Source organism: Syngnathoides biaculeatus, chromosome 2, assembly GCF_019802595.1.
Source record: "Syngnathoides biaculeatus isolate LvHL_M chromosome 2, ASM1980259v1, whole genome shotgun sequence".
NCBI lineage: Eukaryota > Metazoa > Chordata > Actinopteri > Syngnathiformes > Syngnathidae > Syngnathoides > Syngnathoides biaculeatus.
This window is the reverse complement of record NC_084641.1, coordinates 7,210,359-7,238,222: the sequence shown is the minus strand read 5'-3', so window position 1 is coordinate 7,238,222 and position 27,864 is coordinate 7,210,359. Positions and strand designations below refer to the sequence as shown.

Here is a 27,864-nt window from a genome sequence, read left to right as displayed (position 1 = left end):
GTCTGCCTGCGTGCAACCCGATTCCGAAAGAGTTAAGAAGATTTGTCATCTGCCTGGCAACAAGCCAGCCGGTGAGGGAGGAAATGGCTTTCGGTGACCAGAGGCAACAGGCTCCCTTGCCTGGGATTAAGTGGGATCGGGAGAGATTACCGCTATGTCACTCTTCATGGCTTGATGACAGTGCTGTGTTCTGTTCTTGGTTCAGTCTCTTGGGAATGATTTACAGGCAGTTATTACTTTCTGTGTGCATCCAATTGGATTGATGTGATGAAAAGAACATCTGGAAGATAAAATCTTGTTGCATCCTCTTTGACTTGCAGGTAAAATACACATTACTTTATTCAAATGTACATTGTTTGAGCTTGTCCTCTTAAATGTTCTAAATGCAATTAACGTGACAGATGGAAACATAACTTGTTTTCATAAGAATAAAATACTGTATTCTATTTTTTTACATTAATACCCACAATTTTTAAAAAAAGGATACCCTAGATTTGGATTCATCGAGATCGAGGTCTGCACATCATAAAATGATGATAATGTTATCATCTCTGAAGTGTGCCCTTAACCCATGACCTTTCACACCAACAAGCAGCTAGAAAATCGATTACCATTAGAAAAAGCAGTCCGCTGTCTGAGGAATTCCACAAAGGTTTCTGGATCACCACCTCCCATGTGTGGGAATTATACTGAACATGCTGTATTTGTGAGGATGTGATGCTAAAGTGACTTTGGTTCGATATTGCCGTGAAAACATTTTTCCATTCTTAAAATTCTCAGGGCTTTCAGCTATTCAGGTTCAAAGGTTGGGGGTCCAGTCACAATGAGGCAGGAGGTGGAGGCTCAGGTGTTAAGCCCCCCCTATGAACTGGGAGAGCAGGGTGAGTAGAGAGAATAGAGTGTCACATTTGTTGACACTAACTGAGCATTGTAGCCATTTGTGTTTGAATGGGTGATTGTACTGGCACGTTTTGCAGGCCTTCGTCAGATCCTGACAGATGTAGTTGAAGAGGTGAGGCGAACTCTGAACCAGGACATTGATGGAGCAGAGATTCTCCACAGTCTACTCAATGCTTCCTGGCTGCAGTCACTCCTTAAGGTGAACACTCAATAAACAATAAATATTAAAAATAGTAGACAAGCGAGAGCCATAACACTACAAACACATTCTTAGAGAAAGTATGTTTTATACAACATAACGGAGGACTTCCGAGCTCCGTACCCATATACCCCGTATTTTGTAGGGTTAGTATATTAGTCATGACTCTCTTCCAGGAAAACCAAATTTGGATTAGAAAGTGAGTCCTACAAGCCCACCGGATCTCAGGCTCTAAAAGTAGGTCTTTGGTTATGTCAAAGTCAGGGTCTCCAATTGACTGGACCTCTTTCAAGCTCTTCAGGTCTTAGAAGATACTTGCTAGTTGATCATAAAGTTCTCTTTTTTTCAACAAGCCTGCATCAACAAAGTCTTGCTCCAGCATCACCACCTCATCACCTTCCACTCAGAAAGGTGAAAGACCTGATCGACTACATGAACACTGGAATGATGATGTCACACTTTTGACAGGTTTATGAGTGTCTTCAAAGGTACCTCCAAGACTCCCCAGCAGCAGTTCTGGACTATTCCTCAGGACTCTCATTTCAGGTTTCCCTCCAGTTTGCTTCCGATGCATTTCTGGCACTTAATGTTTGCTCCACACTGATTTCTGATTTTGTCCTTCCTCTCCAGCTCCTGATTGACATTAAGACACTGCCCGGCTGCTCCGAGGAAGCTAAAGAACTTGACCGACTCCTGCGACAGCCTCACCTTCAGGTACCCCAACTCACTATAACATTTCTTTAGGTTTTTGGCAAATTGTATGAACATTTTGTATCGTCTATGCAGGCTCTGCTTTCTGCACATGACACCGTGGCCCAAAAGAACTATGAGCCTGTGTTGCCACCAATGTCAGCAGAGGTTCCAGATGAAGAGGAGGAGGCCACCAGGATTGTCTGCCTGGTCAAGAACAAACAACCACTGGTGAGCTGCCAGGAGAAAACTGTTCTTCTTGTGAATTATGTTTCAATCATGAGTTCTGAGCTGATTCAGTATTTAGATCAGAGCCGGGTAACATTTTTATTCGATCACCTTCTATCAGGTTTTTTGCCTGAGTCCCTCTGACATCCAATGCAGTTTGTTGCACGTTATCCATTACTGTTTTCCAATGTTTGCTTTTGTTTTGACTAAGTATTAACATTCATTACCTTGATTTTGTTGTGAGCCTTCAGATGGTGTGATAAGCAGAAACCACCAGCTTGAATCAAATGTCAAAACACGTGTTCTTTGAGTCCTTTTGTTGTCTCACAGCTTTGCAACCGTCTGAGAACTTGTTCACAAGTTCCTCCCATATCCCCTCCTGTGGCAAAAGAAACGAGCACTGGGATCAGCAGTCACTGGGATACCCTCAGGCGCCTCACACGTCAGAGGCTTCACTTAGAGGGGCGAATGGGATCTAGGCAAATCTCAAGCGCAGATGTGAAAGGTTCAGCAACGTGTACCGTGCACAGAGGCAATTACCCATCAGCAGAAATGGTGTGTCACCCAAGGGTTCGGCCACGCCGCCCAACTTGCGACACTGCCTTGAGTCACACTTGCAAACCAATGAGCCAGTGCAGGGTTTGTTACACTGACGTCCTCTGGCAGCAGAATGTGAGCCACTCTGCTCCCTCAGTCTACAGCTCGGTCCTGATTGGTAAGAAATGATCTGACCATCATCCATTCTCAACTACGTTCTCCTCTTCCAACATCTATCATGCTATCCACCACTGTTCAATGATTGTAACGGGTCCATCTTTTTTCTTTTTGGAAACAACTTCATTGAAGAGTTACAAGGCAGAAATGAGGATCAACCGTCTCCACCGCCTATCCATGGCCTTAGTGAGCCTCAGCGATGGGCTTTGTCTCCGCCTTGCCTCTCCACACCCTACTACGCCAATGTGGACCACTACCCACAGCCAATTCTGCCTTCAAGACTGAGAAACCAGAGCCCGCAGATTCGGACAGCACCCCCCAGTCCAGTGTGCCCCCATCGCCTGGTGAAGATCCCTCGGGACACCCCTGTGCAGCTCGCCAAGCAGGAGAGTCTGGAAGAACTGCGGAACACGGTGCAGCTGGCCGCGAGCTCGATGGAGAGCAGCACCAAGGACATCCAGCTCCTCGGGGAGAAGCTGGCAACTGCAACAGAGCGGATGTCTGAAACAGTCCAGGACAACTCCCAAGCTTTGAACTTGCTCAGCCAGGTAGTAGAGCGGTTTCAGATGGCGCTCATTACTAACACATCAGAGGGGAGCCCCCAACTAGCCAAATGTGCATTTGCTGAGCAGCACAGGATGCCCAACAAGAGCAAAGTGCAGCGTCCATCCCTTTCCTCCATGCCTTCGCAGATATCATCATCATCCTCCAGCTCCCTTAGCAGCTGTCCAGATAAGCCCTCCACCTCCCGAGCTAGCAGTTGTCTGCCTGGATCCTACCGTGGGTCGCCCTATTTGAAGACCCAAAATGCTCCTATATCACATCCTCTGACCAACGGTAACTTGGGAGAAGCCAAAGAGGCTTTCTTTGTTGTAAGAGATGGTCGCTCCAATCAGCGGAAGAAAGGGAGGAAGACAGTGACGTAAGAGCCGGAAGACAGCAAAAAGTCCACCTCTTTGATCTTTTCAGGCTGCTTTGAGTTAGTTGCATTTTTTTGGAGTCATTTTAATTTTCCATCTTCGTCGTTTTCCTGCATTCTCATTTCCACTTCCACCCTCTCCTCTGCTTGACAGTCATTTGTGTTTGGTTTCTTCCTTTCTGTCATCTAACTACAGCCACTCTGCGCTCTTCATTTAACGAACTCCATTGGTTGTGCTGTTGCTCCATGACTGCACCCTGCATTTCTTATGTGTTCTCCTTTCTATCTTAGGGAGCAACAATTAAGAGAAACGAAGTTACTGGGGAAATCTTTGTGGCTCGGGTGATTCGAGGAGGACTGGCTGATCGCAGTGGTGAGTTCTGGTTTTAACGCTTAGAGGTCCATAGTGTTCATGTCCAATTTAAAAGTTTTGAAATTTGACAGCAATAAAAAAGACGTGAGAAAATAACATGGGCCTCAGTGCATCTTAGATTGACCTATGTGTGTTAAATCAAATAATGATGATTATAATAGTGGGGACCTTGAAACTGCACATGCCATAAAATGCCATTTTTATTTTTAATGGGAAAAGTGGTAACAGTGTTTGACACTGTCCCAGGCACTGTTGGGGTTTCCATCACATTTGACAGGTTCTCACATAAACATGTACCTACCTGTTGGTCTTTGAAGGGTCATGGAGAATCTTGAAACAATGAAAGAGTAAGACAGCGTACGAATTACTGTATGTACATACAGTAGTAAACATAAGGAAAGGAAATCATCCATTGCTCAGAGGGTACCTTGGCAAAACTGCAAGATCCGCACCTATTTGCAATGTAGCAAATAAAAATAATGTTCCCTTTTTACTGAAACATTGATTAAGGATTAATCATGTATTTATTAATGTCAGACAGACTGTTAATAAATTTTGAAATGAACTTGAGTTCATAATATAAAATACATTGTGTATATAATAATAAAACATACATAATATACAGTACCAACAATTACAGTATTATAAGCATATTCTTCACCTTGGTCAAGCCCAACACATGGTATGGGTGCATGGAAAATACGCAGCACTGCATACAAGGGGTTAAATTAATAGTGTTAGTGAGACAGGTCATGAAGGTCACTGAAGCCGCAGTGAATGTGTGAATAATTTGTGTGAGCAGGTTTGCTTCACGCGGGCGACCGAATCATTGAGGTGAACGGATTTCCGGTGGACGGCTTGGACCCAGAGCAAATCATTCAAGTTGTGGTAGGTTGGTGGATTTCATACACATCAATCCTCTCATTGTTGAGGAACATGTCACGTTGGAAAGTAGAGTTGAACTCCTAAGGTTGAGCACAATTTTGTGCCCATTTTGAAACTCTTTTTCCCATCGAAAATGATCCTTATAAAACTAACTCTAGGTGATATTTTTAAGTGAAATTTCGACATCCTTATGCATCATGTGGGCGTAGAGAAGGTTGATTCAAACTCCAAAGTTTTTTTCCAACTTGTGCTCTATTTCCTCCAAGAAAATCTGGAGAAATTGTAAATGAAGTAATTGTAGTAGCATTAAACTTTCAGTCTCATCCACTGTTTCATTCCAACCAGCAGGCCACAGCGCAAGGAACCATCATTTTCAAGGTAGTTCCCATCAGCGACAGGCCCATTCACAACCATACAATGGTGAGTTGTCTCCTCTACTCACTTCCATCCTTACTTCCCGACTCATCCTCTAAGTTCTCTAAATCACCCTGTTACTCATCAGCTCTATGTGCGAGCTATGGTGGACTACAGCCCTCAGCAAGATCCCACCATCCCCTGCACGGACGCTGGCGTGAGCTTCCAGAAAGGCGATGTTCTGGAAATCGTAGACCAGACTGATGCTCTGTGGTGGCAAGCCAAGAAACTCGGCAGCGACATGGCCTGTGCGGGGCTTATTCCCTCAAGCAAACTGTTTCAACGGTCACTCCAGCCCTTTCCTTCTAACACATTAGAGGCAAAGACGATAAATTAGCCTAACGTGGATGCACGTGTTATTGCAGGAGGCAGAGAGACTATTTGCCTTATCAGCCGCACACCTGTATCCAAATACGTGAGTTCACCCAATCTAAACACTTATAGACACGTACAGTATGAGTTAGTGCAAAAACAAGCTTCAAACTTGGGTGTGTGTCAAAACACATATAGAAACCTGCTGCCAAAAATATAAGCAATCTGTTAGTCAACACAAAATAAAGCGCCTACTATATGTGGAATCTTGAAATCAAATGTTTTTCACTTCCTTGTTTTGCTGAAGTGAGCACGGTGGAGGAAGGTAAGGTCTCAGTTGCCAATTTTAATTTAATATTGCACACTTGTCGGTTTAAATGTAGGATGTCTTAATCTCAATTCTCTCCCCACAGAGGCGGATTTAATGGCCATTGAAGAAAAATGTGTTGAAGCAGGTAAACGTTCATCAAATGCATTTGCTGTCATATTAAATGTCAAATAACTCCACTATGTTTTTTTTTCTCTTTCCCCCAGATGAGGAGGCCTTTGAATCTGGTAGGTAAGTCTTTGTGAACTTAATCGGTTTTGATTTGTTATGATGTGCGAAATCTGTTGCCACGTTTCCTCTGAATAATAATCTGTTACGTCTTGCTTATTTTCCCTTGCCATCTAAATCTGACTGACAGAGGAACTCAGAGACGGTGAGGGATAAAAATTTCAGAGTGCCAAAACAGATGTAAATTCAAATTGATGATTTATAATCCATAGTAAATTCAAATTGATGATTTATAATCCATCAAACTCATTAATCTGATGTAATTCAATTTATAGTGTGCCTGATAAATTACATGATGGGAATTGAAGGAGTCAATTTTGTAAAGACTTCTTACCCTTCCCTCCTTTGATTACTGTCATAGTTTCTGTATGATATGAAATGATATGATATGAAATATGAAGCTTCTCAACAGGCTGCCTAAAGGGGACATATGACAGAAATGTATAGATAAATATTTAACACTAGGCGGCACGGTGTCTCACCTGATAAAGCATTGGTCTCACAGTTCTGAGGACCCGGGTTCGATCCCGGCCCCGCCTGTGTAGAGTTTGCATGTTCTCCCCATGCCTGCATGGGTTTTCTCCAGGCACACCTGTTTCCTCCCGCATCCCAAAAACATGCAACATTAATTGAACACTCTAAATTGCCCTTAAGTGTGATTGTGAGTGCAAATGTTTGTTTGTCTGTAGGTGCCCTGCGATTGGCTGGCAACCAGTTCAGGGTGTACCCTGCCTCATGCCCGTTGACAGCTGGGATAGACTCCAGCACTCCCTGCCACCCTTGTGAGGATAAGCGGCAAAGAAAAAATGGATGGATATTTAACACTTTATATGAGCCATATTGTTCAAAAACCAAGCAAAAACATAAAGTGACTTTTGTGTACTTTTCTGTTCAAAGCATATGCAACGCAGTACACTGGGGCAAAGTCAGCACAGTGCCGCTTCTGCCCTGTTCTTAGTGGGGTGGCCAGACTGGGTCTAAGTGTCAGAACTATTGACTGAAAAGTCCGGTCACACCCTAGTCATTTTGCCAACAGGGGGGTTGACCATCCATCCATCCATCCATCCATCCATCCATCCATCCATCCATCCATCCATTCATTCACCTTCTGTTCCACTTGTCCTCTTGACGGTCGTGGGCATGCCGGAGCCTACCCCAGATATCTCCGGGCGAGAGGCGTGGTGCAGTACACCCTGAACTGGTCATCAGCCAATCACAGTGGACCTAGAATAAACTATTTGTGCATGAATTGCCAATTTCTGTTCTAAATCCATCTTTCTGTTTGCTTCCCGTTTGAATTGTTTTCTTGGTAATACAGAGGGGGACGATTTCAGCAGCAGCGTTGAGGGAGCTTATCTAAGTATGTCCTCAACCTCTCATGGGCATTTTTAAACATAAATGCTTGGTGAGAAATTGTGCAGTGGAGAACAATTTATACGTGATGTTTTATTTCCTCAGCTGGTTTTAGGCGCAGCTTGCGTCTATGTCGCCGACACTTCCACAGCACCGCCCTAATGTCTTGCCCTACCAATTGTTCCAATAACTGCAACAGTACGCTCCACTGTGCCTATGAAGAGGTGGAGCGCTACCAGCGCACTTCCGGCGACGTCCACCGCCTCATTGTGCTGTTAGGTATAGGACTTTTTACATCTCGCAAAAAAAGAAACACGTTTTTGGTTAAGTGTTGGAAAATGCAACAGTCTTCTGTCATAGGTCCATCGGGTGTGGGTGTGAATGAACTTCGCAGGCGCTTGATTGAAATGAATCCCAACACATTCCAAGGAGCTGTACCTTGTATGTGGCTCTGTACAAGAACACATACGGTTGTTATCCAGAGTGTGAAAAGAACACTAGAAGTAAAATGTTAATGCTCTGTTTCCCTGTGCCAGACACCACAAGACCACCCAAAGACTACGAGGAGTCCGGCAGAGAATATCACTTCATCACTCGAGAGGTCTTTGACAACATGGTGTACAAAAGCAGGTGTGACTGCTTCTTATTTGATTCCACAAATGACTAGAAATACTATATAGACAAAGCAAAGACAATTGTTGGTGCCCCTGTATGTATGGGGACCATAAAATCTGTTCAGGTTCCAGTTGTGGTTTTCTTACTCAGTTACAAAGAATGGAAGAGGTTCTAATGGTGCTTGTGTTTGCACTCACAATGGCCTGCAGGTTCTTGGAGTATGGTGAGTATAAAGGGAATCTGTATGGCACCAGCAGAGACACTGTGAGAGACATTTTAAACAGTGGGAGGATCTGTGTCATTGACATTGAACCAAATGTGAGTGCATGGGAATATTTGCATACAAAACCTTACTTCCACATACTTTTACAAACTCAATTGGAATTTCTTTAAATTTGCCACATTTAGGCCATTCATGCTGTAAGAACACATGACCTGCGGGCTTTTATCATCTATGTGAAGCCGCCACCGCTGGAGCAACTCAGAGAGTCGAGACAAGATTCGATCATAACCACCGACTACTATGTCAACTGTCCTTTCAAAGTGAGAGGAAGGAAGGATGCGTGAATGGATGGGTGGAAGCATGTGATAGTTCATCATAATATGTGTGCAAGATATTGACAGTACGGAGTTGGAGGATTGTGTTCTAATGTGCCCCCCGATCCAATAGGATGAAGACTTCCAGGAGATGGAGGAAGCCGCCCGGAAGCTAGAGTCCCACTACTCGCACTTCTTTGACTATGTGATTATTAACAATGACCTCCAGGAGTCCTGCAACCAGTTGGTGACAGCGGTTAGGAAGGCGCAGGATGAGCCGCAGTGGGTTCCCGCCAACTGGATGCGACCCTCCAAAGGGTCATAGACAAAAATGTAAGAGGTTAAGGAGAGATTGTGGTATCATAGTAGTACTTTACTGTGAAAGATATTTTGTGATGAGCATATCCCATCTGACTTTTTTTGGGAGAGGTGGATGACACCCTGGACTGGTCTACAGCCAGTCTCCATAGATATTGACACCAATGAAGAATTTAGTCTTCAATGAAACTAAATGTTGGAGGATGCTAGAGTACCAGGAGAAAACTTGTGAAAGCATGGGGAGAATATGCAAACGCCACACAGGAAGCCCGAAGCTGAGATTTGAACTCATAACTTTGGAGCACACATGCTCTCCACTAATCACCACACTGCCCCATTTATGGCTGCATAAATTGTAATTATGTTTCACCTCCTGTCATATTATTATACATTTAATTGTGGGAGCATAATTTCTTTTCTTTTTTCTTTTTGTCAATGTTTACAATTTAGAGTGAGGTAAACCATTTTTGTTTCTTTTTAGGCATGTTAAAACGTTTTGCTGCATACAACATACCAAAACAAAACTTGGTGTTTACATTCTTGTTGAAAAATATATTATGGATTTAATATTTAAGATGTTTGGTGCTTTGAAATCTTTGTGACGATAATAAACCTGTCAGGTTCGACTGGCTTTTGTACGCTTTAATTTCGACGACACCCACCGGATGCTCGCTGCTGTGCCACTAGCCTTACTCACTTCCGGTGCGGGAGTTACTCTTCAATGCCGGAGCCACAAACAAAACAATAATAAATACATGTTTGAATTTAGGCTTACAATGTGTGCTGTCTATTACACACAGTATCAAATCATGAATTAAAAAAATATTCCAGAAGAACTGAACGGAATATGGACAACGGACTCTCGAAGGTAAAGCTTCCATGGAGCGCATGCCAATTATTTAAACTGCAAATATTTATCAATTGTTCACGACTCATATTGTACATAACTAACCATTAGGCTATCAAATGGTTCAAGCCAGTGCAGTACGTTTGATATTTAAATGTGACTTGTTGCTATGCTAGCCATCGCTTGTACTGTTTACTTTTACAGGGAATGAGACCCAGAGAGCTCCCGCCTCTGCCCCAGGTTATTCTTAATATTATTTTCAAATTATTCGTCTTTATCATTTGCCAGCTCATGGACATTTACTTCTTCCTTTCACAACTTTTGACCGAGTCAACCCATTCTTCCACATACAATTTGGACAAATAACGGCAACCTTCATTTCACCTCAACACTCTTAGAGCTGTAGTAACTCCCCGTCTTTTCAGTTTTGCTTTGTTTTTACTTAACTAATTATAGTCTCTTTTGGGGACATTGTTTACACTTATCTGTGCATCTATATTATTTTTAACTAGATCACACACCTCGCAGGTAGGCAAGGAGAGATGCCAGGCACCTTGATAGTAGTCAGCAATCAGACGAGCTTCTCTCCCTCAATTAGTTGCCATTTTTTCATCTTTATGTCCATAAATAGGTCTCAAATCATGACTTTCTGTTTCCATAGCCCAAGTCATTAGTGATGAGCTACTGCTGCCCCAGATCAGTAACTGCCACTGTATTATTATTAAGTAAAAAGATCAAAATCACATTTGACCTGAGAGATCTTGTACTACAGTAGTCACTTCTTTTACCATAGACTAATCCACTCACACGCACTCAAAGTAGCAAAGGCTTTGACCTGTGCCCTGAGTAATCCTCACTCCTGGCAGATGCTTGACCACAGATTTAGTTTAGGATTTAACAAAACGACGTAATGTACAGCCTCTATCCACTCTTTCCTGATTCTTGCGTGGCATGCCCAGAAAGACACCGGTGAAGTTTCTTTCTTGTCTTCTCATCATCTGTAACAATAATTGATACAAACACATAAGCACAGGTGAATTTACTTCTCTCTCTTTCTTTAGCGAGGACAAAGGGCTCTTCCCACAGTGCCAAGGTAAGCAAGCCCTTTTCTTTAAAATCAAGGGCAGAAAAAAGCATCTTTGTTTACACGGTCCTGTCTTTTCTCATTTACTTATGTGGACACTGAAGTGAAGATGCAGCTGGTGAGTAAGGAACTGACACAAAATAAATTATTGATATTTTAATGAATGTACGAGTCTGATTTAGTTCTGTCAATGTAACAAAAGTGCCAAAGCACAAGAAGAAGAGGATGAAAAACCAGGCTACCGAAGCAGTTGACACAGACGGTGCGCACAGTGCTCACATTGAATGGAAACTAATCATTTGTAATCACAATTGAAGTATCACACATCTTCTTTAGATCAGCGAATGGAGATGGATGATCGAGGCAGCAGAATGACTTCTCAGCTTGGCGACAATCTTTCACTTGAAATGACAACAAATGCACACCCTCAGAGGAAGAAAAAGAAGAAAAAGACAGCAACTATAGGTCGGGTCACACGGGGAATTAACTTATATATATATATATATATATATATATTAGTATATCGTATTGTCTCTAAGGAAATGACTTATTGATATATTATAGATAGATAGATCTATAGATAGATTATAAGGTAACTATTAGGTAACTAGAGACTCGGGGATAGTAACATTTTTAATTCCACCTACTCCTTTTGAACATTAACTGTTATCAAAAGATTTTTTGCTCTATTTTAAATATATATAACAACAATACAATTGTTTTCAATTTTCAATTCTGCTTTTGTTTTTATGTCCAAATCAATCAGTCAACCTCAGCGTTCCTCCACTGGCTGCCGTCAACAATTGTTTTCCTTGTTTCATGATGGGAAATGGAAATTGCCAACCTCCTTGTTTTTGTCTTCTCTTTCACATCTTGAAGATGACCAAGCTGACCTTGTGAATGGGGACACAATGGATCAGACCACTGATGAAGAACTAGTTAAAAAAAGCAAAAAGAAGAAGTAAGATACGGGTACTTCTTATTTTGTGTTGATTTGGTTGGGTGTTGCATATGTGATCTATTTTGTTTCCATAATTTCAGGAAGTCGAAAGTTGTGGAATCGTCACTTCCTGATGAACTGGATGTAGAGGAGGATGACATCATCACAGATATGGCGTCTCATCTGCCACAACATTCCCTGTTCTCTGCCCCACAAGGACAGAGTCAGCCAGTCGGAAAGGTTTTCATAGAGCGCAACAGTAAGTGATGGAATGGCTTTGAGACTACTGTACACCGAGGTGGTAAAAGTACTCATGCTCAAAAACAGGAAAATGGTCAAATGCTGATTTAGGGCTCACTGATGATGTAGTGGTACACACGCCAGGCAGCGTGGGATCGATTCCCGCTCAGTGATGGTGTCGATATTTGCCCTGCGACTGGCTGGCGGTGTAGTCTGCCTTCCCCCGAAGTTAGCTAGAATAAGCTCCAGGTCTGTCCCCGAATAAATGCAGAGGGGTTGTGTCAGGAAGGACATCTGGCGTAAAAACTGTGCCCAACAAATATGAGCGTTCATCTGTGATGACACTGTGGGGAAAAACTTTTTTTTTTCTTTCCTCATCTTGTTTCCAGCTATAGCTTTGTCTGTTTGTATGTTAGTTATCTTTTCACTCTCTCCCCTTAGTTTTTTCTCTGACTCCCCTGCAAAAACTTTGCTCTGTTCAACTGAATGTCTTATTCTCAATAAATATCCCTGAGGATACAAAGAAACCACAGTGCCAGCTTAAAAAAAGTCCACTTTGACACAGTTAAACTGTTCCGGCCCAAACGTTATACAGATCTTCCTTTCTTCTTGAACAGCTGAACAGGACCAAAAATAAATATCCCAAAAAGAGTAATTTCAGTTATTTTGTCCTGTCACTATATGTAGGAACTGTATTTGCTTTCTCCACATATTTATTGAGACATATGCTAAATTTTGGTTCTTCGTCAATGGTATTTTTCATTCTTCATATGTTACATTTTAGTGAGCTAATTTTTATGAATGATAAAGAAACAAAGGGAGTGATGTATTTAAACATCCAGTAGGTGTAGTTCTTTTGTTATGCGAGTTTAGTTCAATAGTAAACTTTAACTGGCGTGTCACGGAATGGCTTTAAGCAAGGAATGTTCACACTTGTGTCTTGCTACTATGGTAGCACCTTAGCAACCTGTTGCAGTCACTGTGATTTGATGAGCATGATCGCGCTCGCACACCGTAGTTCTCGCAAATCTGCACAGTCGAGCACAAAAAATCATGCGCGTAAAATTTTTTAGGAGTAGAACAAATAGATATTGAAAGACATCGCTTATTTTGTGTAGTCTTGACATTAATTTACGTGTTTATTTCGTAGACGTTGATAACAGAACAAGCCTGATCCTAAACAATCAGTATTCACCCGGAAACAGGAAATACAAGTTAACCGTACTGACCATGTACGGAAGTGATGTCAAAAGCACATTCCGAGCTGCTTCACGTACTGCGGGCACATTTACTTAGAAAGTCATCAACATAATGAGCCATGTCAAAGGAAATTCAGTTACACCAGGGGTGCTCAATGTGTCGTCCGCGAGGCAGTTTTGGTTGATTGTGTGACGGCGTGCCCAATAACAAACAAAAAAAAGACATTAGACTATCATCCATCTCGTCGCTTGATTCAGGTGTGGCCAATACGTCGAGCGGACGCGCATAAAGGCGCATTCTAGCAAGCTGGCCTCCTATTTATAGTCGTCACGGCGAGGCGCGCGTGCAAGGCCCACACAGCACTGCTGGTCGATCGCGAGAGGCTGGCTGCTTGAATAGTAGATCTTGGCGGAGAGGGAAATCTGGGCACCCCTGAGTTACATTGAAAACATTTCTGGGATGTAACAGGTAATGTTTTAGTATCTTACTATAATAAGTATGAGATTGTGATTTACTTTGACTTAATCTAAGTTCTAAGGTTAGACTAGTCTGTCCATATATCTAAATGCGAACGGTCATTTTTCCCGTGGTACGCGTTATCTTGAAGTTGATAACTTTTCCCCTCTACATGCTTTAGGATCATATAGATCATCTGCTGCTAGCTTTCATCAATGGATTGACAATAGATACCGCTGTAAATTACGCGAGATTATAACAATACATCACGATTGCCAACCGGAATGTTTGTTACAATGTATCGCTAGCTTGTTGCCACTAACGCCGATTATGTTGAACTAAACTTTCAGCATTTTCAAAACATTGCGGGTATAGACCGTTCCTGTTTATTCCTTGAAAGGCCAATGCATTTAACTTTTCTTCAGATAAAGTTTGTCAGATCAAAAATTTTTATTGATGAAAAATTTTAAATACCGTTTTACATCATGTTCTACTGATATCATTTGAAATTGGAAATTATCTATTATCTGTTATCTATTTCCAAGTTTGAGATTTTTGTTTTCTATTTTAGTTTTGTATTTGTTTATTTTATTTTTAATTTACACTTATGTTATATTAATCCAGTAAGTTATTTGAAGGTATTGAGATTTCATCCCTAATCACACCCGCAACTTTATCTGCGAGCATGACTGACCACCCCTTACATTTTTCAAATGTGAGTGACTCCTGTTGTTTTGAACATGTGGGTTCTCCATGTTCTCCAAAAATAAAAATAAAGTGATACAAGACTCCTTTTACAGAAGTGGTAAAACGTGAAATTTTCAATCTCGTCCGATCCAAACCAATACTTTTTGTCCTAATTCCGGCTTTCTTTGGTCAGATGGGGGACCCCTAATTATAATCAATACAATTAATAGTTGCTGTTTTATTATTACAATAAATAAAATTATTTACTGTTGAGAGGCTACAGTTATGAGGATTTGGAAAAGGTTAATTTCAACAAGCTCTCTGAACGATTAATTATCAGGAATAGATTAATTTACTAATCAAATAGTTATTTCATCAAAAATATTCCTATACTATGTATGCCGTAGATGCTGATAATGCTCTAAAGCGCAATCATGACGCTTAATACTCTCCATATTTTCAGATCTCAATCAACCGAGATGACATAAACCACTCTTTATTTGCGACTTTGTAATGTTGTCATCCGCAAAGGTTGAAAAAAGTACATAGCCTATTTGCCCATAGTAATCAAGAGTACAGTCTGTTTTCAAATAGAGGGAGTAGAATTAAAAATATGTGTCTCCCCCCCCCCCCTCCAAAAAAATTACTCGACTAAGTACAGATATGTGAGAGAAAAACTTGCCAGTATTTGTATACTCATAGCCTCTGCCACTGTGTATCTATGGTACTTTCCAGAGCGCTTCCAGGCAGCAGAGCGGTCAAACTGGAGGAAGACCAGTGACCAGATGGAAAACCTCAATGACTTCCAGGAGATGCAGACTCGCTGGACCACCAGAGATGTTTCTCTCAGGGTGCACGAGGGCTTCAGGTGAAACTAGAATAGATCGGATTTCATTGGGCTTTACACAATCCAGATTTTTGAGGGTGATCACCAGTCACGGATCACTGAGCTTAACAAAACGACCGGTCCGATCATAACATGGAGGAATGAGTCTATTTAAAACACATGTTCATTTGCTGTGTATACTTGTGTACTTAATTGCTCAAAAGTTATATATTTCCAATAAGTCATTTATATTTTTTCATGTATTTATGCCAGTGAGGAATAGTGACAGAGAGAACAAATAATGGTCTTCTCTTAGATGGCAGTAAGTACATACAGCAATTGAATTTTCTATTTTTGTGACATTTTTGTTTGTTGGTGTGCCGTGAGATTTTTCAATTGTAAAGTATGTCCTTTGGTTCCAAAAAGGTTGGAATTCGCTGCTATGGTCAGATCATGTGTTCAACAGAACGGTAGCATGTTTACACACATCCACAAGTGCTAGCACTAGCTCTGCTAGGTTGCGTAACGTATTGTTTCCTGCTTGCTAGCCATATCATATTAAAAGTACATGAACATACCAATTCCTTACACGAACTCCTCTCCTGTCCTTACCACCAGTGACCACAACGTTTTTTTACCCCATTTTCTTATCGTACAGTTGCCGCCATTACCCCTGTGTTGTCCTCGCCGCGGTAATGAGTCGGATTTGAATCGACAAGATAAAGGCCAATGGTAATGAAAAAACAGGATGTGATGGTATCGGAATGCAAGATTTTATAGCAGTTGTCTGAAATAGTGCAATCATTAAAGAACACATTTATTTTTTAGTCTGATCTGCGCATTATGTGTTGTCTCTCTCATGCCACCAACATTTTGTTTCAATAACTTTAATGGCCATCAGATATTAACAGTACTTCATCAAAAGACACGAAAAAAACAGATAAATACTACTGTATAAAAATAAACTAGCTTGTGTATACTGTTCATATACAATGTGCAGGACGGCGACGCAGAGATGTCATTTATCGGATCGCCAAATTATGACATTAAATTGACAAGCCGATAAGCAAAAAATGCCAGTTGGCATCCGATTTCGATCATGCTAGTAAAGTCGGTGTAAAGACTTGTTTTCATGCAGGCAGCAGTGTGATTTCGTGATGAGCATTCCCGCCTCACAGTTATGAGGGTTTGGGCTCAGGCCTTCCTTTCTTGATAGAGTTTGTGTGCTTTACGTGTGTCTTCCCACATTCCAAATACATGCATGTTAAATGAATTCAAGACTGAATTTGATGTAAATATGACTGTTTGTCTATATGTCCCCTGCAAATGGTGGGCGACCAGTTCAGGGTGTACCCCACATCTCGCACAAAGTCAGCTGGGACAAATGAGGGACATTGAGGACAAACAGTATAGAAGATGGTTCAAGCACATAAATGCTCAAGTGTGACTCATGCATATTCTTCTTTTCTTTGATTTGATTCAGGATTTTCGCTCTTTACTGTCACGGCTTCCTGGCCGGATTTGCAGTGTGGAACATAGTTGTGGTGTTCGTGTTAGCTGGCCAGCACCTCACAGCTTTGTCCAACTTCCTGGAGCAATACAACTGCTTGGCTTACCCATCACAGTGTCTGCTTTACATGCTGCTGACCATCAGCACCGTGGCTGCTTTTGACAGGTACCAATGCCTGGATTTCCCTTTATTCTTGTTGAATATAACTAAATTGACTCGTACGTTGTGGCAAAAATGATTTTAATTGGACAGTCAGCACTTTAAAATTGTAAGCGTTTTTTGGTGGTTTCTGCTAAAATAAATTATCACTTGTCATGTAATATTCTCGTTTCTGAAAGAGCCCATCAGGCTTCCTAAAATAATGGCCAATATTTTTTTCTGGTTTTTTTTTTTTTTTTTTTTTTTTTTGCCCAAAAATCAGACATTGAATATATTTACTACTACTGTAATGTCATGCATGAACATAGAATTGCATGAATTGTTTAACTGATGATGTGGGTGACTTTTAGCTGGGGTGGCCGTCATTATGAGATGATGATTTTGGCAACCAAAACGTGAATTACCTCATTAACTTGGGGAGGTGATAATATACAATATTTAATGTAATACATACTCATGATGGGAATCTAAATAAAACTGTAAACATTTGATGTTAGAGTAAACCTGGCCAAGAGGCCCATGGCGGTGCAGCAGTTGATCACACTGGAACCAGTGGCTCTTGCCTCATTTTGTAAGTACTTGCCCCTCAAATTTCGTTTATTACTCACTTTTTTTTTTAACAATTTCTCTGCCTCCTGGTTCCATTCAACATTGCAGTGTATTTCTTAGCGTTGGTGCTCTCCCTCAGCCAACAGATGACAAGCGATCTCATAAACTTCTACCCAGAGACCAATACGACATTATGGTAAGGTACTTAGGGTTGTAAAATTTTAAAAGATTGAAATTTTATATTAAAATTTTATGGGTATAAATAGGAGTTATCCATGAATTTGCAAAAGTGAAGGTGGTCTCTAACGGATCTTGATCCTCTCAAGGTTATCGGGGTCTGAGCATCAAATTCTCCACTCTTGGGTGAGAGTCAACCTTGTGGTGGCGCTGTTGGTGGGGCTGGCCTGGATCTTCATCGCCATCCGACCTGAGAGGGACTATACTGAAAGTGAGAGATTGCGGAGATACGCTAACATTAGAGCATGGATTTGTCTTACTTGATTTCTTTTCCTCAGGTTATCTTATTGCCATGCAAATTGAGCCCCATCAGAAAGATGACAAATCAGAAATGAGCACCTAACGATCACAGACTGATAATATGCGACTCTCATTCTTGCACGTTTTTGCTCTGTATTTATACAAAACTGAATTTATTGTATATATTTTTGTAACCTTTATTTGTAAATGTGCTTGTCATTTGAATATACTGTACAATTTCATCAATTAAAGTTTTTGCATTCAAGGAATAGAATGAAGTAATATACAGTGGATTTGACAATGTTAAAAATAAGATTAAGGGGGAAAACATTACAAAACTTTATTCCCCAAAAATGGGACCTATGCAACTAAATTGAATTTTAAAAATCTTGTGGTGAGTTCAAGTAAAAATAACAGATAATGTGATTGCAGAGGTCTGCATATGCGCTGAAAATTGGGGATGGGAGTGTGTTCAGAATTAACTCATCACATTAAAACTCGTGTTCAATATGGTTCAACGCACACCTCTCACCCCTCTGATTAACCCCGAATAAACTTCAGTTGTCCTTTTTTTTTCTCTGTAATATTTTTGTAGTCTAATCTTACACAACAAGCCACAGTTTGGAGAGTGTTTTGTTGGAGTTTAGCAAAAGAGAACAATTAAAAGGGACAACCAGGGTAAAACATGCCGGCAGTAAAAGACCGGTTGTTGTATTCCAGGTGAGGTAAAACTTCAGTCATTAGGCCGGATGTAAATATAACAATTTATTCAAAACTAGAAAGTCAAACAAGGTTCAGCGCTGTGCTCTCCCATACGTAGGTCAAAACAGCGTCCTTGGTGAAGAGACTGCAGAAGTTCTTGTCCGCTTGTTTTGTGGCTAAAACGTCTTCCCGTCGTGACCTCATGTAGTCGCGCACCAATCGGAGCTTGACCCTACAGCGCGTACTTACTGATCTAAAAAAAAAAAAAAATTACTGGATGGCCACCAAAAATGAAGTCGCCATCCGCCATCTTGATACTCCCAAAACAACCGTGCCGACCTGTGGTGTGACAGCGATTAATCGCCAGTGTCGTAGCTGTGAGAAAACATTCCACAGGTAAGTTAGAAAGGTTTACTTTGACACTGTTAAGCTTTGTTTGTAAAGGGTTTATTATTTTCTGATGAGCTTAATTCACTTGAACAAAGTTTGGTTTACGGTTGTTGTTGTTCACTGTTCTCTCTCTGCTTCACCTTTATAGGCCAACGGTTGTTCACCAAAAAGCGATGTAAATATTTTCTCAAACTTCATCAGTTGATAAGCAAGAAAACACATTTTTTTGTGAAATTTTTGATGAATTTCATAGTAGAGAGCTCTGCAAATTGAATTTCATTTTCAAATGCGAGGAAACAAATTCTAATTTTCCGTCTGAAATAAGACATCGCAGAGATGAGCAATGTGTTCATTTAGCATGTATTCTCATTTCGAGTCCTTATTTCCAAAGATATATCTAACTGATTGACAAAAAAATGGTTAGTTTTTTGCTATGTTATGATGATAGTGCTTCACAGCGTATTTTGGGAAAAGTTAACATCACAGAAATCGGCCCGAGGTAATATACAAGGTTTCTTGGTAGTCACGGTGTTATATGCCTTTCCTTTACACTTAGCCTTTTTCGATTTACCAAATCGAATTAATAATCCTTCATGTTACCAGAACTGAAAAAATGTCAAACTCACACAACCAGTTTTAATTCTACATGCCAAACTTTGAGGGAAAAACCCCGCCATAATCCAACTTGTAAACTATGTCCTCCACTCGTTTGGGAGTACCAAGATGGCGGCCACCTGGCTTCAACCAATCGACATACCGCTCGATGTGTATCCACAATCCAATCTTTTTTTTAACCCAGTAGCGCGTACTCCACTTTCGATCTATACGTTAGTAGGTCCGCCATATTGAATGTGTCAGTTTTACATGTGTCGAATGGCACACGTTACCAACGCTCTGAGTGAACAAAGGTTTCTTACCCTATGTTGATATGTGCGTTTTTTCTGTCGGTGCGACCAAGTCTGATGCAATCATATGTTTATAAGGATATTTGAATTTGTATCTGTCATGAGATGGAGCAAACAAAAGTATATGCAGTGTTGTGTTAAGCGTGCAGCTCGTTATTTCGGTCAGTTTCCACACCTTCATTTTTGAATTTTTAAGTCAGGAGAAAGGTATGAAATAATTTACGTTGCTTTAACTATATTATGGAACATAGTAAAAATTACCATCATCAAGTGGAGAAAATATGACAACAGTGACGTCAAAAACTGGACTTCCCTCCAAAATTGAAAAGAGGCGGCTACTAAGAGGCTGACAGGGAAATTGATGGCGCTGCAGCAATTACAAATCCTGTCTAGTCCTTCGACACAAATCTCCCATTTTCTTCACATTTGTGGACAATGGAGTGGGTAGGGAGACTGAAAAAAACTCAATTTGTGTAGTGAGTGAGAGATATTCAAGTTTACTATTTTCCACTACAAAAAAAGACGTTTGAATACTCGTTGTCGGGAAAGTCGCAGGAGTAAAAAAATGTGTTGAAATGACTTGTCTTGTTCTGATTGTTGTTTTGTGCATCGTAATAAAATGCCGTTTGAACAGAGGTGTTGTAAACTGTTTATTTGAAGTGTTGAATCGACTTACACGTTTTCGTTTAACGGTTTTGGCAATGTGATCGTTACGAGTGCTGTATCCCGCTTTTAAATCGATTCACTCTGAGATTGATTAGTTAACCTCTAGTCTTACCAATCGAACACCGAGCGGCTGACTCGTTTTGTTGACGTGGAGTCTGTTTTCACCTGGAATGGGTAGTTCTGTCTGAAAAGTTCTTAAAGAAGGAAGCAGTCATGCTGGATTTTGCTATATTTGCTGTGACTTTTATAGTCGTTTTGGTTGGCGCAGTTGTGTATTTGTACCCGGTGAGTTAGCTGCAAATCAGCTGAAAGTATGCTAAGACGCTGTGCAGTGTGTTGAGCTAGTTCTGTACGTGTTCTGCGGGATTTCCCAGTCAAGACTCCAGCATTCACATGAACCGGTGTTAATAATCACGTTAGTGGTGTGTCTCTTTTGCTCACACAGTTTGAAATATAAACTATATAAGCGACCTTGTACGTTTTCCATTCGCTCACAACCCCCCTCCACAGAGGTTATGAAACTTTTTACACCAAGCATCGTCAAAATGACAAAAATACAGTAGTCCTGCTAATAAAACAAAACCGATTTCCTGGAAAGTATGTTAAATGTTGTTGCGATGGGCTGGCAACCAGTTAGGGTGTACTCCGCCTCCTGCCTGATAGCTGGGATAGGCTCCAGCACTCCCGCGACCCTTGTAAGGATAAGCGACTGAAAATGGATGGATGGATGTTTGTGTAGCATTATCTAATTTTGATATTTTACACTGTACTTAAAATAAAGGATGACTGCAATAAAACAACTACTTGGTGACCGCAGTGAAATATATTTCACAGAAAAGTTTTACAAGTTTCTTAATGTTTAAATCCAAATGTATTGAACTAAGCTCTACAGTGATCAATTTGCATCCCACTCTAGGGATCTTGCATACCACACTTTGAGAATAACTGTTACATATGACTCCACAGTACACTCTTACTGTCGCTAACCGATTAAAATGGACAGAATCATGCAACCTCTTTTCAGCATTCAAGACTTTTTGTCACGCGGACATTAAAAAATGGCTAAAAAAATGCAATAAAATTCCAACTTGCATGCTCCCTTTCACAACATAAAGTAAATAAAAGTACTCAAAAGCCGCATCTGAATAATTCTGAACCTTTGTTGGTGAATTAAATGTAGTGTGCTTGAGTTTTGATGACGGCAATCAGCATGTGTGAGATTTGTGGACAGTATTTTCATTTTTTTTTTTTTTTATGGATGTGTTGTTGACTATTTGGGTGTCTAATGGCTTGCCGTTTCCAGTCATCCAGAAGAGCCTCTGATATCCCAGGTCTGAGCCCCACTGATGAGAAGTAAGCAACTAGCATTTCTTTGTTATACTTCTTTCATGCACGATGTTGATCAAATTGACTCTGATAGCAGACATACCGAAAGAGGTCAGCAAGTGGCTTTGTGTGTTGTATCACCAGGGATGGGAACTTGCAAGACATTGTGAACAGAGGTAGTCTGCATGAATTTTTGGTGGCTTTACATGAGGAGTTTGGCTCTGTGGCATCGTTTTGGTTCGGTCGACGGCTCGTGGTAAGCTTGGGATCCGTGAAACAACTGCAGCAACACATCAACCCCAACCACACAAGTACGTACACAAGTGCAGGAAAAATGACAACGACAAGATTTATATTCTGTTCTTCACTATGGATTTTCCTCTGCTCTCCGCAGCTGACTCATTTGAAACAATGCTGAAGTCGTTACTTGGCTACCAATCAGGAACAGTGGGAGGGGTCAATGAGTCTGTCATTAGAAAAAAGCTGTATGACAATGCAATCAATGACACTCTGAAGAAAAACTTCTCACTAGTATTGAAGGTTGGGCTAAAATCACATCAATTACTGCTATTCATGAGTTTTCACCCAAAACTCTGCCGTCTCTCTATCTTATGTTTGCCAGCTAGTTGAGGAGTTAGTTGGAAAGTGGATGTCATTCCCAGAGGCTCAGCACATCCCACTAAGTGCCCACCTGTTGGGTCTCTCCATGAAGACCGTCACCCAGCTTGCCCTAGGCGAGCGCTTCAGGGATGATGCTGATGTCATATCCTTCCGCAAGAACCATGACGCGGTGCTGAATGCAGCTTAAACCACATCTTAGTCCACTGGAGAAAGAAACTAATTGCTTTTCAGTAAAGCTGAAAATGTTTTTCATTCTGTTTTCGTCCCTGTAGATCTGGTCAGAAATAGGGAAAGGCTACTTGGACGACTCCCAGGAGAAGAGCATCAGCCGGAAGGCGCATTATTCAGCAGGTGTGCATCATTCATCTACCACTGTTGCTCCACATGGTGCTCATTCTTCTGTTTCTTCAGCAGCTTGGAACAAAACCATTGAGTTAACGGCATTGTTTATTGCCCTTGATTAGGGTAGCAAAACTCTGCGAATTTTCAAAATGATAATCATTAATATGAGAATGAGATGTATAGAACTAAGAACAAAATTGAAGGTTAGCTTTGAATAGGGAACGTAACTTTATTTTGGGAAACAATAATGGTGGCTAATCCTGACTAAAACAAGATTTTGTGCAAGTACAGTAGTACCACAGCTTACAAGTTTTTCATGTTAGAAGCCTTCACTTGGTCAAAATTGAAAATGAGGTACGGGCAGGCTTCAAGTATTCCGTGGGTCGAGTGTATTAAATAGAGGAAACCCACGTGGGCACGGAGAGAACATGCAAACTCCGCACAGGCGGGTCCATGATTGAACGCGGGACCTCAGAACTGTGAGGCCAACCCTTTACCAACAGATCCACTGTGCTGCCTTTATCTTTTTAGTTTTTAGGTTTTTTTTAAGTGAACAGAGGAACCCTTACATTTGTCTATCGTCAAAGTTAAAGCCCAAGTGTCATCCCTATAAACATTCTAAAATAGATATCGTAATGAAAAATACATATAACATAATTCACTTCAATGTCCATACGAAAAAATAAATATGAGCGGAGAGCGCGTCATCCATGCGGACAGTTGCGGAAGTGTCATTCGACGTCCAAGTGGTCGCCACATTGGCTGCATCTCCTGTCCGTGACGTCATCCCGGACATTCGCCATTGAAAACACGCTGTGGCCCCTACTATGGGAGACGAATACGCCCCTTCTGACATGGAAGCTCTTTTCCAAGAGAATATCTCATAATCAAGTGAAGTTACCGGGGCAATATTACCCTCGTTATTTCGGTCAGTTTCCACACCTTCATTTTTGGCTGGCCTTGTTGACAAGGATGAGAAGGCCATGTCAGCTGGCTCGTCCTTGTCGACAAGCCTTGTCGGCCGGGGTGGCTCATTTTCGGCGCCGAGGTGGCTCATCACGACACCAAGCTGGAGCAATTTTATGGCGTTGTTGTAGCACACGGCTGAGTGTGCCATTGCTGGCACCGTTGTTCATAGCCGCCACTGTGCGCGAGCCCGACACGGCAGCCGTCCTACGCGGACATCAACACATTTAGCACTCCTGTCATACATACGCGGATCTTTTGTTACGTTTTGAGAGACGGATAACGTGGTTCACCCCAAACTGTTATTTTTTTTTTAGTAGCTGTATACACACCTACCTGTCGTTTGGGACCCAGAACACACTCGTCCTTTGCACCCATGCAATCCATTTTTCAGATGAACCGGGTCTCTTGGAAACTTATGAAGGGTAAATCTATCCTCCCAAGTGTTCGAGCAATATCCAGCAATGCAACAAGCCGGCATTTTGGCTAGCAGGAGGGAACAACAAGCTACCTTCCCGCAGGTAAAACTAATAGAAACAAACGAGTCCACTGGAGGGCGCTCCTGCCCCGTATGTCACTTCCTTCTTCTCAAAAACAAATTCTCAAGAAGATTTTCATGGCGAGTTACAAAAAGCCATATACATCAAAATCATGTTTTGTGGTGAAAAAACGGATGGGTCCATACCGGCTGCCATTTTTTCTTTTTTTTTTTGGATGAAATGCTTTACCAATATACACCATTTTGGAATCATTAGTACTGCTGTTTCAAATTTTACCGCCGTATTTATTGTAATGTGTTGTCAATTATGAGGGAGCGTTGACAGTTAAGCCACTTAGTTGCTATATTTAGACCCTCCTAGTATCCATCCATTTTCCATGCTGCTTATCCTCACAAGGGTTGCAGGATTGCTGGAGCCTATTCCACATCATAAAAAATGGCATAAAAGCTCATTTTAGGCGAAAGGCAGACTACACCATAAACTGGTCACCAGTCAGTTGCAGGGCACATATTGACACCATCACTGAGCTGGAATTGAACCCACGCTGACCCCACTAAAGTCAGGCATGCATAGCACTACACCATCAGTGACTCTCCTTCCAGTATTTCATCTTTAAAAAAAATCTTACAAAAAGAAATGCGCCGCTTTCTGGTGTTATTGGAGACTTGAAAATTCTGGGACTCCCTCTTAGATGATATTCTATAATGCTTATCCTCATTTGGGTGAGTTGGAGACAGTTGAGTTTTAGACAAGTGGCAGAGTACACCCTGGACTTGTCGCCAGCCAAGGAAAAATCCTCATCCAATCATCTTCACAGACGGATGGATTGATGGAATATATGCCACTGTGTATAAATACTAAATGTACTTTTACAGCTCTGTCAGAGATGGAGCATGTGTTGTTGTCCGTGGCCAAGGAAAGAAAAGTCACTCAGAAGAAGATGGTGTTTGTGGACATGCTGCTAAAGTCCTCTCTCACAGAGCGACAGGTAAGTACTGATTCAAGGACTTTGATGTAAAGCCCCTGGGATTAGTGTAGCGTATTTGCGCAAGCTTTGTTGTTTGTTTCAGATCATGGAGGACTGTATGGTGTTCACTTTGGCTGGATGCGTCATTACTGCCAACTGTGAGTCCTGCGTCCCACCGCACAACATGCAAACCCACAGTCAGGTTTCATTCTCTCCAATAAATGGCAAAACTGTATTTTGGCAGTGTGCATTTGGGTTCTTCACTTCCTATCCACCTCAGAAGAAGTCCAGGATAAATTGTATCAAGAGCTGGAAGATGTTTTGGGTTCAGGACCCATTTCCTTAAACAAGATCCCTCAGCTCAAGTAGGCTTTTAATGAATATTAAACAATTTATTCATTAGCTGCTGATTTGTGTCAAGGATGTACATAGTGACATTTCTGTCATTGAGCAGATACTGCCAGCAAGTGCTGAATGAGACAGTGAGAACTGCAAAGTTGACCCCCATTGCTGCCCGACTTCAGGAATTGGATGGAAAAGTTGATCAGCATGTCATCCCAAAAGAGGTATGATATTTTGTTCCCTGACGCTCATGGCTGTCTCAACTGAGTGCAAGGCAGAATGTTGTTATTTTTGTGTTGTTGGTTCCCAACATACTGTAAACCAAAAACAAACTCAAATCAAAAACCCATGCATATTATACTTCTACTATGCTATTATATTTCAGACGCTAGTGATCTATGCTTTGGGTGTAGTGCTGCAAGATTCTAGTACCTGGACCGCAGCAAGCAGGTCTGTTTTTCTGTTGACATGACATGTTTGTTACTAAATAGTTACTGAATCCATCATAGACAAAACAATTCAGAGATATTGTTTGCTGGATTCAAAGTACTGTCAGTTAAGTGGGATGTGTGTGGGGCGGTGTGTGTGTGTGTGTGTGTGTGTGTGTGTAGGGTTGTTTTTTTTTTTTTTTCAACTAAGTATTTTATATTTACATTGTGATGAACTCTCAGATTTGACCCCGATCGATTTGAGGACGATTCAGCTAAAAAGAGTTTCTGTCTGCTTGGTTTCTCTGGGAATCAAACATGTCCGGAGCTCAGGTAATGATCGCCATTGAGGCACGAATGTATGCTTATAATCTGTTTGATTTTTTCTAAATATAAATATATATATATATAAATATAATATTTGTTGACAGGTTTGCGTACACAGTAGCTACTGTCCTGCTCAGCACATTGGTGCGGAAGCTGAGACTTCACCGGCTGGAGGGTCAAGTCCTGGAGGTCAGATCAGAACTGGTTTCAGCGCCAAAGGATGAAACTTGGATAACTGTCAGCAGGAGAAATTCAAATTAGTGTTCTGTAAATTTTCAATTTTGTTAGTGCTCTGGTCAATTTGACTTGCACAGTTGCATTGCCACAGAATCTGTATGCGTGGTCCATATTTTGACATTGTTTCCTTTGAATTTTCAGATTCCAACACCATTTTCCCTAAAATGTAAAACCTTGTGTTTGAAAATATTTCAATAAATGTTTAAGGAATTCCTGTTGAAAAGCTAAGTGAAACTTTATGATGATGATGTTTCACAGCAGTGATAAGTAACTGGCGGATCACAGTCCGGGTCCTGACGCACACCATAGCCCAAAAAAGAAAGGTTATGATTCAAGACATAGACGCCACTTGTGTTTTAAGTGACACTACCCTTTATGCTTTATGGGATCATAGAACTGTACCGACCAATCACATGCAAGTTTGGCCTACGCCTTTCAGCCAATCAAATCAGATCTCAGGGCATAAATGGAGCATAGGGAGAGAGAAAGGCGCTCCTATCCCACCCAAGTTAAAAGACAGAAAAACACCATTATGAAACAAAAAGGTTTTGGACAAACAACCTCTCAAGCAAATTGGTTGAGACTTCACACTGTCAATTAAGATACCAATGAGAAAATGGGAAACCATTTTTCCGGACTTTTAAGTTATAACGTTTCTGTTTGTTTTTTGTTAACTTGATTTGAAATATGCACACCTACTTTTATTTAGTAAATCAGAGAACACAATTGTGTTCTTTTGCTTGATCACCAGGATGGACTTTGTAATGTGTACAATTCTTTAAAGAAAACGTTATGGTTTGTGACCAGTTGAACAGAAGCAACGGAGCATGGACATGATTTAGCAAGCTTTATTTAAAAAACAAAAAGGTTTAAAAAAAAATAAACCCTGAAAAAAGAGCAAAAACTTGGAAACAATATACTACCAAACAGGTAGGAAAAGATGAAGTGAACAACTGGTGGAAGTAAAAACTAAAAGCACCAAAACACAAGGCAAGACTGAAAAACATGGCTTAAGATGACTTGAAGTGGTTAGCACATCAACCTCACGTTGTGTGGACCAGGATTTAAATCCGTCCCTTGCCTGTGTGGAGTTGTTCTCCCGTGCCTCCTTGGGTTTTCTCCGGGTACTCCGGTTTCCGCCCACATCCCAGAAACAT

At 41.2% G+C, this 27,864-nt stretch overlaps 3 protein-coding genes across 11 annotated transcripts; all 3 read left to right on the top strand.

The window, feature by feature from the left end:
- Positions 1–16: 16 nt before the first annotated feature.
- On the top strand, positions 17–9,505 carry mpp4b (MAGUK p55 scaffold protein 4b). 6 transcript variants are annotated; one of them, XM_061808048.1, is made up of 21 exons: positions 17–320; positions 781–881; positions 978–1,099; positions 1,568–1,645; positions 1,730–1,813; positions 1,886–2,020; positions 3,942–4,023; positions 4,826–4,911; positions 5,257–5,328; positions 5,411–5,607; positions 5,688–5,737; positions 5,942–5,959; positions 6,048–6,089; positions 6,169–6,189; positions 7,509–7,550; positions 7,649–7,822; positions 7,904–7,984; positions 8,080–8,173; positions 8,368–8,476; positions 8,567–8,701; positions 8,829–9,505. In XM_061808048.1, exons 2-21 carry the CDS (start codon positions 824–826, stop codon positions 9,018–9,020), a joined length of 1,872 nt encoding a protein of 623 aa, XP_061664032.1. In that variant the 5' UTR covers positions 17–320; positions 781–823; the 3' UTR covers positions 9,021–9,505. The 6 variants fall into 6 exon arrangements, 3 of the variants coding, with proteins under 3 accessions (XP_061664032.1, XP_061664031.1, XP_061664034.1); XM_061808047.1 differs by having other exon boundaries at positions 5,254–5,328; XM_061808050.1 differs by lacking the exon at positions 5,942–5,959 and having other exon boundaries at positions 5,254–5,328.
- A 166-nt stretch (positions 9,506–9,671) lies between these two features.
- On the top strand, positions 9,672–18,519 carry tmem237b (transmembrane protein 237b). 2 transcript variants are annotated; one of them, XM_061829663.1, is made up of 14 exons: positions 9,672–9,881; positions 10,065–10,100; positions 10,922–10,953; positions 11,049–11,062; positions 11,147–11,206; positions 11,281–11,409; positions 11,824–11,905; positions 11,986–12,143; positions 15,203–15,335; positions 16,777–16,968; positions 17,460–17,533; positions 17,632–17,707; positions 17,838–17,959; positions 18,027–18,519. In XM_061829663.1, exons 1-14 carry the CDS (start codon positions 9,861–9,863, stop codon positions 18,089–18,091), a joined length of 1,194 nt encoding a protein of 397 aa, XP_061685647.1. In that variant the 5' UTR covers positions 9,672–9,860; the 3' UTR covers positions 18,092–18,519. The 2 variants fall into 2 exon arrangements, with proteins under 2 accessions (XP_061685647.1, XP_061685639.1); XM_061829655.1 differs by having other exon boundaries at positions 17,620–17,707; positions 18,027–18,516.
- Positions 18,520–18,973: 454 nt separating this feature from the next.
- Positions 18,974–26,882, top strand: LOC133505988 (cytochrome P450 20A1). 3 transcript variants are annotated; one of them, XM_061829641.1, is made up of 13 exons: positions 18,974–19,086; positions 21,955–22,004; positions 22,122–22,288; positions 22,372–22,517; positions 22,600–22,767; positions 22,871–22,949; positions 25,282–25,394; positions 25,477–25,531; positions 25,618–25,738; positions 25,828–25,939; positions 26,101–26,165; positions 26,387–26,476; positions 26,575–26,882. In XM_061829641.1, the coding sequence occupies exons 4-13, from the start codon at positions 22,389–22,391 to the stop codon at positions 26,729–26,731; spliced, it is 1,089 nt and encodes a 362-aa protein (XP_061685625.1). In that variant the 5' UTR covers positions 18,974–19,086; positions 21,955–22,004; positions 22,122–22,288; positions 22,372–22,388; the 3' UTR covers positions 26,732–26,882. The 3 variants fall into 3 exon arrangements, with proteins under 3 accessions (XP_061685625.1, XP_061685618.1, XP_061685608.1); XM_061829634.1 differs by lacking the exon at positions 18,974–19,086 and adding an exon at positions 20,361–20,429; XM_061829624.1 differs by lacking the exon at positions 18,974–19,086 and adding an exon at positions 20,748–20,936.
- The last annotated feature ends 982 nt before the right edge of the window (positions 26,883–27,864 follow it).